This window comes from Triticum aestivum, chromosome 4B (genome assembly GCF_018294505.1).
Source record: "Triticum aestivum cultivar Chinese Spring chromosome 4B, IWGSC CS RefSeq v2.1, whole genome shotgun sequence".
NCBI lineage: Eukaryota > Viridiplantae > Streptophyta > Magnoliopsida > Poales > Poaceae > Triticum > Triticum aestivum.
Window position 1 is genome coordinate 465952194 of NC_057804.1, and position 9964 is coordinate 465962157.

A 9964-nucleotide genomic window follows, 5' to 3' on the forward strand; every position below is an offset into this window, starting at 1 on the left:
ACAGAAACATATCTAGAAGTAATTAGGAAATGATCTCAGACGTTATATCATTAGCAGAGATGGCGTCGTTTATTAGGTCTTTGTCAATGAAATGCTTCTACTTCCCCCGTGGGCAAACAGATTAAGACGATCATTGATTCAGGCTTCACCAAATGGTCATAGCAGCTTGGCTAAAACATTATACAAAGTCAACCAAAACAGTTGAGCAGCAGTGTCCAAAAACTGTTGGTATGTATTCCCTCCGTTCCTAAATATTTGTCTTTTTAGAAATTTTAAATGGACTACCACATTCGGATATATATAGACATATTTTAGAGTGTAGATTCACTCATCTTGCTTCGTATGTAGTCATTTGTTGAAATCTCTAGAAAGACAAATATTTAGAACGGAGAGAGTAGTAGAAACAAGTACACACGACAGAAACTTCGAATGACTCAAAGAAATCAGCAAACATAATGAACCACCACCGCTTCTCAAAATCAAAAGGCAAAAGCATGCACCCGTCAGGAAATAAGTCCCGCATGAAACTGACTGCATCACCAGTTACAAATCCTAGAATCAGGGCAGCATTACAACTTTTAGTCTTTCAGGCAAGTCTACGAAATTCAGTTGCTTACAGAAAACATGAACCAATTCAAACAGACATACTCCCTCCGTCCTAAAATTCTTGTCTTAGATTTATCTAGATACGGATGTATGTAACACTAAAATGTGAACAGATACATCCGTATGTAGACAAATCTAATACAAGAATTTTGGGACAGAGGAAGTTTAGCAAGAATTGGAACCTCACTTCACTATCCAAGTTAGAGAAAACAAGAACCAATTCAAACAGACATACCAGGCCAGGGCAGCAATCGACTCCTGTCCAAGATGCACTTCTTATTAAGGCATCAGAAGTCTGATATTGATATCATGTGTGCAGTGATTGTAACTCTGTGTACAACGGCACATACGGCAGATATGGCGGCTTGCCATCTTCAAGATGGCAGATCACTTTGACCCGCCGACTATCCATATTATAGCACATGAAGGTGGTATCCCACCCCACACTGAAAAAGATCAAGTTACATTCCGGATGAACCGCAATCAAATGGAAGTCCACATTAAGGCCAAGAACATGCGTTCCTCCAGATAAATATGAAGTTTCAACACTATGCTTCAATATCCATTCTTTGCTGTCATAGTCCTCGAGAACATGAACTACTAGTCGAACCACACGGCCATCTTCATCTTGATGAAAATTGGCATAATGGAGGCGGCCCTGCGACCGCTGAATATGACCGCCATCTAGATCACCAGGGGCGCGGAAGTCCGTCCATGTTTCCCCCTCCGTGTCCACCGCGGCTAGACACTGGCGTGACTCGCCGTCATAGGTGTGAAAATTCAGATGGCCGTTAAGGAAGACAGTCGCCGACTGTCGATTGGCAAGCCTAATATGCTCATCCCATCCCATCCCTTCTCATTATGAACCCATCTCCCGGATTCAGACGAATACACCTGCACTCCAATGAGGTAGACAGGGAAGTCGGGCGAAAAATAATCCTGCTCCACCAACTCAAACACATGGAAGTGCGGGGACACGGCCTGGTCGAAGCCCAGACGAGCGGCGCCCACCTCGCCCGCCTGGCCAGAGTCCGGCAACTCGACCCACTTCTCCGTGGCGGGATTGCACACGACGTAACAGAACTCGTCGCCACGGGCAGAGACGTCGTACCAGCGGCAGAGGAGGAGGCCGTTGCAGCAGTCCAGGAGGTCGACGCGCCGGTGGCTAGGGAGGAACGCCCCCGACGCTGGTGAACTGGACAGGTGACTCCAGGAAGCACTCCTCGCCGGTGCTGCTGTAGAAGAAGCCGGACAGTGTCTGGGGGAGCCTCCTGCGGTGGCTGCGGTCGAAGGTGAGGCTCAGCCAGTGCTTGGAGACGCACTTGAAGCGGGCGAGCGATTTGGCGGGCACGCGGGCGAGGATCTCCACGAGGAGGTCGTCCGTGAGCCTGGTGGCCGCCATGCCCATGTCGGGGCAGGAGGAAGATCTGCACTAGGGAGACGGAGATGGAGGGGAGGTCAGGGGGTAAGCGACCAAGGAGAAGGAAACGCTGCGATCCTGCTCGTTTGCGTACCGAGGACGAGTAGGGCTATGGTCTTCCTCCCCCTCGGGCATGGACATGGTGCCGGAAGGAGACGGCGGTGGCGCCGTCGAGTTCGAGCGAGGGAGAAGAGGAACAGAACCTTCCCTCCTTCCACGTTTCGGATGGGAAGCCACGACTTGACCCACTCATATGTCCGTTTGTTTCTGGCTTTCTGCCCCCCGAAAACCAGATCCCCCGAAAGAGCTGCCCACCTACCCAGAGTCCCAGACGACCTGGCTCCCCCCAGTCCAGCCACCGCCAGGTACTTCCGTCATCTTCTCAGTTTGCCGGCGCCACCGCCGCCGCTGCTTCTTTTTTTTCTTTTCTTTCGATCTGCATCTCGGGGGAGGCGAGGCAGAGGGCCGGCCGCGGATGCAGAGGTGAGGTCGACGGGAGCCCAGCAAAGCAGATAGCACACGGATAACCGAGAGCCTTGAATCTTCCTCATTATTAACGCGCTGGCCGGCCGAAAAGTATAGACACAGCCCAGCCAGCCAAAGATGACCGACCGCCGCCCGGACACGAGCCCACTCAAACAAAACCCATCCCCCCCCCCCCCCCCCCCCCCCCCCCCCCCCCGTAAGTCCGTATTCTATTCCTCATCGTCGTCGTCTCTCTCCAGCACTGACTTTCTTCGAATCCCTCGCCCTCCTCTGCTCTGTTAACCCCGTGCTGCCATCCATCCATTGCGGGACTGCGATCTTGCGCCGGTGCTGGCATCTGGTAGTCAGCACGAGCACCGCCGTCCGGCGCATCAGATTAGGGTGTCCCAGGTGAGGAGAGCTCATGTTCCCTGGTCTCTTCCATTGGAATTTAGAATTCGAGTTCTGGGGTTTCGCGAGGTCGACAATGGTTCTTTGCCGGAGGTAAGATGAGTCTTCTTTTGAAAATTGGAGTTCATTAGTTCAATTTCCTCCCAACCAAACGAAACCAAACGAAACGCGGCATCCTCTCCTCTGAGATCTCCGCCGCCGGCAACCCGGATGGCCGCAAAGGCAGGGCCTTCATTGAAGCTTATCTCGCTGTCCATGTCCCTCGATGCGGGTGAGATTTAGATTTTAGGAGCGTGCAGAAAGTGGGAAAGTTAAGAACTTTAACTTTATTTGTTCGCCCTCAGATTTGATCCAAGCGTGTGACTTCTTACTGTAACTCTTGTAAAAATAACCCAGGTTAAACATGACGCCTTTGTGTCTGTTCGATCTTTGGGATCAGTTTTGTGTGTGTTCCAGTACGAGATTCTGTTTTTCTGTGACCGATCTGGTCGATTGAGGAAAGGAGCGTTGTTTGTTTGGCAGATTTGAAAGGCTCAAGTTACCCTTTGTTGGAAAAGGCTCGCCATAGAGCTAGGAGATGGACATGGCATTGCCGATTGTGAATGCCACCACGGCAGCGCTTGCTCGTGTCTCAGCTGCATTCAACGCTCCTCTTGCCCGTGCCGTCGTCTTCGGGGTTCATATCGATGGTAATCCTCTTCTACCCATCAACAAATAATGTGTGATTTCATGATGGTGGTGGTATAGTTTTTGACATCTTGAGGCGGTGTCATTGATTCAGGTCACTTGGTTGTGGAAGGACTTCTTATTGCCGTCATAGTGTTTCAGCTTTCCAGGAAGAGCTACAAACCTCCAAAGAAGCCACTTAGCGAAAAGGTAGAGTGGTTTTTATCCTTTGTTCACAGTTTGTTAAAGTTAATAAGTACTGGTTTTTGTTTGATGAAATATTTAGGTAACAGTTTGCATTTTAATCTCCGCAGGAGGTTGATGAGCTATGTGATGAATGGGAACCAGAACCTTTATGTCCTCCAATCAAGGAGAGGTCCCACATTGACCCTCCAATCTTGGAAAGGTCTGTGTGGCTTATTGATTAATTTGGAACAGTATTTTTGAATCTGTGTCTTTGCAATTACAAGGAAGCGTAACCAGTGTGGCACTCCTATAAGTTTTACGAATAACTGTAAACTCCCTAGCGTTAGCATTACTCTGTCTGAAGTACTTCCTACCATAAAATATCTTACGGTTTTCTTTTCCTTGGTTACTAGATAACCTCTCACAGTAGTATCTGCAAATGATATGATTTTGTTTAATTTAAGCTCATCATCGGAAGATATCCTTTTTTAGAGAACCGTTGGCAGCTACATTCTAGAGATTGTTTGTATGTGGTTGTTAATCTATTCTAGATCCATTTGCTTTGATCCATGGAATATGAAATGCAAATATTTACAACATGAGCAAGTTACAATTACAGGATGTGTGTAGTTGCTGGACATCTATATTCTGTCCTTTATTTGTGGAGGCTATGTAATCGGTCCTGATTTTTGAGGGTCATAATTAACACTGCTATCTGTATTTTTTTTTTTGATACAGTGCTGCTGGACCACATACGACCATCGAGGGGAAAGAAGTTGTAAACTTTGCATCAGCAAACTACCTTGGTTTAATTGGCAACGAGAAAATTATTGTAAGAGAGAACTCTAATATTTGACAGTATTTTCGAAGCTATATATTAGTCTGGAATTTCTGATTGATGAGTGAATTGTAGGATTCTTCTGTTGGTTCATTGGAGAAATATGGTGTTGGATCCTGTGGTCCACGTGGCTTCTATGGAACAATTGGTTTGTATTTTCTTTGTTCATGTTCATAGCCAATTACCTCTATTGCAAATATAAACGAGCTGACTTTCTTAATGTGGGACACTTGCAGATGTCCACCTTGACTGTGAAGCAAAAATAGCCAATTTCCTGGGAACACCGGACTCCATTCTGTATTCGTATGGGATATCTACCATATTCAGTGTTATACCTGCCTTTTGTAAGAAAGGAGATATCATAGTGGCGTGAGTCATCCTTCATTTTCCTGTTTTGAGAATGTTTTTATATACTTGAAAATAACATAGTACCTTCAGGCATTATTGTTCTTGCTTTTTCAGTTTCACAGCTTATACCTCACTAATACTTTGCACTGAATATCCCTTTTTCAAGTTAAAACTGAAGCAATTTTTGTATGTGCATTGCAGTGATGAGGGTGTTCACTGGGCAGTGCAAAATGGTCTCTATCTATCGAGAAGTACTGTTGTTCATTTCAAGCATAATGATATGGCTTCACTCGCTAGCACTTTGGAAAAACTTACTCGTGGAAACAAACGTACCGAGAAGATTAGACGCTACATTGTTGTGGAATCTATCTACCAGGTGTGCTACCTTTCATGGTTGTTTTCTGTTAGATAAGTGTAGGTTTTTTCTTATTGTGGAGGTTTCCACAACTAAATATTGATCTTGATTGTAAACACATGAAATACTTTAGATATGACCTTCGGATGAAACCCCCTCTTGTGGTGACTGCAGAATTCTGGTCAAATCGCCCCCTTGGATGAGATAGTCAAATTGAAGGAGAAATATCTGTTCCGTGTAATTCTGGAGGAGAGTCATTCGTTTGGTGTGCTTGGCAAGTCTGGGCGGGGCCTTGCCGAACATTATGGTGTACCAGTGAGTGCTTTGGTGTTTACTCCTAGTGTTAAAGAAAAAACTTTGCTGCAACACTACTTCTTGCCATGTTCTTTCTATTTCTGAGATTTTCCTTGCATTGTGCAGATTGACAAAATTGATATCATCACTGCTGGAATGGGAAATGCATTAGCTACTGATGGTGGCTTCTGTACAGGAAGTGCCAGAGTTGTTGATCATCAGGTAGATGCAATTTCAGATTGCTGGAACATCGATTGATATAACCAGAACAGTGTTAAATATTTTGAGCTTTGAATGACCAAGGAGTTACATTTTTGCAGCGTCTAAGCAGCGCTGGCTATGTTTTCTCTGCCTCTCTGCCACCCTATCTTGCAAGTGCCGCAGTTTCTGCTGTAAACTACCTGGAGGAGAATCCTTCAGTTCTCGCTAACCTAAGGAGCAATGTTGCTCTTCTGCATACAGGTAAAGATGTTTCTCTTGGCATTTAACTGCTAGTTGTGGAATTAGATATGCAAACCATGATATATATGTGTGACTGTGAAGTACAATAAGGCATGCCACAACATGTTTGTCAGCTAGCTGCGCCTGGTCACCACCTTGATTCCTTCTATGTATCTGATTTGATCGCAGGACTGTCAGATACACCAGGACTTGAGATTTCTAGCCATGCCCTATCACCAATCGTCTTCCTTAAGCTGAAGAAATCAACAGGTTCTCTGGCCACTGACCTAGATCTTGTTGAAACCATTGCCGAGCAGGTAAGTTCAGATGGACTCACATTAGACTTCCAGGTGCAGTTTACATCAACTTTCATAAGCACACACATTCACACGCCTTTCCTCCAACAGGTTTTGAAGGAAGATTCCGTTTTCATTGTGGCGTCGAAGAGGTCAACTCTGGACAGATGCAAGCTCCCCGTCGGAATCCGGCTGTTCGTTTCAGCTGGTCACACTGAATCGGACATCTCCGAAGTGTGCTCATCCTTGAAGAGGATTTCCTCGTCGGTTCTTTCAGATCACGTTTGACCCTGGTTTCCCTTCCAATATGACGAGGGCTTGGAGATTTTTGACGCCGTGTGTACTCAAGGCTGATTACGTGTTTGGTAAATGTACATAACAGTTATGTACATTTCTGGATTTCATGAGTTCTATATGTTGTTGTCGCCCATACCTGTTAGTGAAAATTTTGTAAACGCTGTGGTTAGAGATGATCAGTTGTGCTGTACATTTGACTAATTTCCATGTTGTAAACTAGGCATATATGTCTTCAGTGTCCTCGGCATGCCTGTTAGCATGCACACACTCTGCATAAGGTGACATTCGCCACCAAATAAGGGCCACTCTAGCAGATTCCCAAGAAGATAAAAAGAAACTGCTGTTATAAAGAACTCTAGCGGATTCTCTAAAGCGAACTCCCTAAATTATTTGAAGGGCACTTCAAATCCAACCCGTTAGCCTGCATATTTGGAGGAAGGGAAGGAGATTTTGGAGAAGAGTTTTGGTGCTAGCGATATTTCCTCTCCCGCTCTTTCTTCCTGCCCACAACGTCACTCAAATTGTCGCGCCGCCTCCGGCTGCCTTCACCGACGACTCCATGGACACCACCGCGTCCCACTCCAACGTCAAGCGCAAGCACCCGACACCGCCCACCGTGATGGTAAAACACCGCCTAGGACATCACGTGGCTCGCTCGAGCGGCTATAACGTGATCCCCCTGCTGAACATCGGTCCCGTCACTCGAGACACCCCGACGCCGACTCCATCCTCTGAGCCCCCCTCCCCACAATCGCCACTGTAAGGTGGCGCCGGTCGCGCGCTCTGGGTGTAGGGCACGATGAACCGAAACAAGAAGGTGAACACCCCCACCCCCCTTCGGCATGTCTACCCTAAGAAGCACAGATACGGGGACGGAAGCACGGGGATGCGGGGGATACGGGATACGAAATTTTCCATAGCCATTCGGGGATACGGCGGGGTATATAAGTATTTAGAAAAATAAATATGAAAGTATTCAATTTTTTTTGATACAACTCCTTTCTATTCATGAAAGACTGAGAGCAGTCCACTTAGAGCCCATGTAGTTGTCCGTCCACTTAGAGCCCATGTAAGGCCCAATTTCAAAAAACCCTAGACTAGTAGCACACCAACTGCTCCAGCCGACCCCAACCTCCCATTCTCATACTCCCTTTCTCCAGCCGCCAGTGAAGAAAGGAAACGACAGCGCCGCCAAATCGGCAGCTTCCATCACCCATCTTCTCCCTGCCCAAATCTTCTTCCTCGCTGGCCACCACACTCCCCATCCTTCTTCCTGCCGGAGCTTCTTCCTTGTTGGCGGCCGCCTTGCCATCTTTCTGTACCAAGATCTCCTTCCTTGCTAGCATCCATTGAGGTTACTTGCTCGACCATGGTTGCTATCGGGAGGATAACTGGGCAGCAGCATGGTCACTGGAGGCTGGCTGCCGAGTCCCCACCGTGTCCACGCCGTGTCTAGGCCGTATCCCGCTTTTATTTCTTTTTTTTAATTCGAAAAAGATGGGATACTGCGGGATACGCGTATCCCCGTGTCCCCCCGTATCAGGACGGCAAATCGACAATTCTGGCCGTATCGGTGCTTTTTAGTGTCTACCCCTCCTCTGCACATCTCTCTGACCCAACTGCCGCGCAAACGATGATGAACATCGACACCGAGCACATGTTCAGCGAAATGTCAAGTTGAATAAAAAGTGGTTTCCTTTTGTACTTGGGTTTTTAGGTTCATTGGTAGGAATGTGATTGTGGTTGCATTCAAACAAAGTGGCAGTTGTGCACTCTTTTTGTTTAGTGATGGATTATCATCTGGGAGGATCGTTGATCCCTACGCCATCCTTCTTGAGCATGATTCATTTGAAATGAATGACTAGTCGAGAGAAACTCGCCAAGACTTCTCGCTAGAGATGTTGGTCGAGCATTTTGAGAAAATAGATGAAGTGACGAAAGAAACAAAATTGAAGGAATTCTATGTCTCATAAGCATCGAGGAGAGCACGCGAACAAACACACTACGCCAATGGAGAAGACATACATTTGGCGTTGGCATAGGAGCATGTCTCACTTGATGCGGTCACCCGAAATGATCAAACACAATGTAAATTATTGGAGGCGCATCAACGAATGGTACCATGATCAAATTCTGCATGTCTTATCGTTCACAAGGATCTCTTACAAGTCGTTGGGGGTTATGATCCTTGAGAGTTGCAGCCGATGTGCGGGTTGTTTGAAGCAAGTGAGGAACAAGCTTCCTACTTGTGCCACCGTTGTTAACTATGTGAGCACTCTTCTCATCTATGTCAACAAGATATTTTTCACACATTTGCATCTGCCTTTGAGAACAAAATCATCTTGGATTTGTAAAAGGGGAGTGCTTGGGTACAACCCCCTAAAACGTATAATGGGTAGTATGATCATTTCACATTGGGTATAGGAATACCCACCCCGACGTCGTACGTCCGCGCGCGATGTCGTACGCCTGCCTGCGTATGCTGCAACCGTCGCTGTACGTACGCCCGCCCGCGTACCCGCACCCGTCGCCGTACGTCGCCGTCGTACGCCCGCACGTCTCCACGTTGGCGTCGATAGTTATCGGAAAAAAAATGACACGGTAGCCGCCGACGCCCGCCGTCGAAACCCTAAACCCTAAACGCATCCACGCCGTCTCCACGTCGGCCCCCGTCTGCACGAAGTCGCCGTCGCCCGGGTCGCCGCCCAAACAGGCGGCCGCGCGTGCCCCTGCGCTGTTGCCGATGCGCCGCTTTCCATTCACGTCGCCCAGATGGCCGCCCAGTCCACCTGCTACGACCGGCCATCGTCCTCACGCCATCGACACCTGCCTCCGCCGGCCAGCAACATCACGCCATCATCGCGTTCGTCATCGGACAAAATGGATCCGGCTGAAATCCTCGCTGCCGTGCAAGAGGTTGGTTTGAGACGTTGTTGTGCTTGATGAACAAATTGTTTTAGGGATGATGTTACACGGTGTTTGATTGATCTTCGATTTTTTTAAACATGTATAGTTAGGGGAGGAGGGCGATTATGATGGCGATGATTATGGCGAGGACAACGAAACCTCGTCACTGAATATGGATGAACCTGCTGAGGAGAAATATGAGTTTGGATGAATCTTATAGTGGCAATGTAAGTGTGATCAATGTTGATAAAAACAATAAATATGATAAACCGCACGGACAATTACATGTTTTTTTGCATCATGCAGCGACATGGCGATGATGATGATGATATGGATATAGATGATTCATTTGCTGAAAGTGCACTCCGGGTATGTTTTTAAAAAACCCAAAGAAGAAATGACATAATAACCATATGAGCGCTTACATGTTTTTT

General features: G+C 47.1%; 1 protein-coding gene and 1 pseudogene across 2 annotated transcripts; one reads left to right on the forward strand and one right to left on the reverse strand.

Annotated features, from left to right (window-relative positions):
• Positions 1-506: 506 nt before the first annotated feature.
• On the reverse strand, positions 507-2014 carry LOC123092744 (F-box protein At5g07610-like; annotated as a pseudogene).
• A 117-nt stretch (positions 2015-2131) lies between these two features.
• On the forward strand, positions 2132-6824 carry LOC123092743 (long chain base biosynthesis protein 1a). 2 transcript variants are annotated; one of them, XM_044514561.1, is made up of 13 exons: positions 2132-2391; positions 3425-3591; positions 3684-3778; positions 3883-3974; positions 4493-4586; positions 4668-4740; positions 4829-4961; positions 5142-5316; positions 5470-5610; positions 5716-5811; positions 5910-6051; positions 6220-6347; positions 6438-6824. In XM_044514561.1, exons 2-13 carry the CDS (start codon positions 3480-3482, stop codon positions 6612-6614), a joined length of 1458 nt encoding a protein of 485 aa, XP_044370496.1. In that variant the 5' UTR covers positions 2132-2391; positions 3425-3479; the 3' UTR covers positions 6615-6824. The 2 variants fall into 2 exon arrangements, with proteins under 2 accessions (XP_044370496.1, XP_044370497.1); XM_044514562.1 differs by lacking the exon at positions 2132-2391 and adding an exon at positions 2671-2902.
• Positions 6825-9964: the final 3140 nt, after the last annotated feature.

Coding starts and splice junctions, on each gene's coding strand:
- LOC123092743 (XM_044514561.1), top strand. CDS start 3,480: ATGGACATGGCATTGCCGATTGTGAATGCCACCACGGCAGCGCTTGCT. Junction 5,317..5,469: donor TTGTGGAATCTATCTACCAG/GTGTGCTACCTT, acceptor TGGTGACTGCAG/AATTCTGGTCAAATCGCCCC. Junction 6,052..6,219: donor TGTTGCTCTTCTGCATACAG/GTAAAGATGTTT, acceptor ATTTGATCGCAG/GACTGTCAGATACACCAGGA.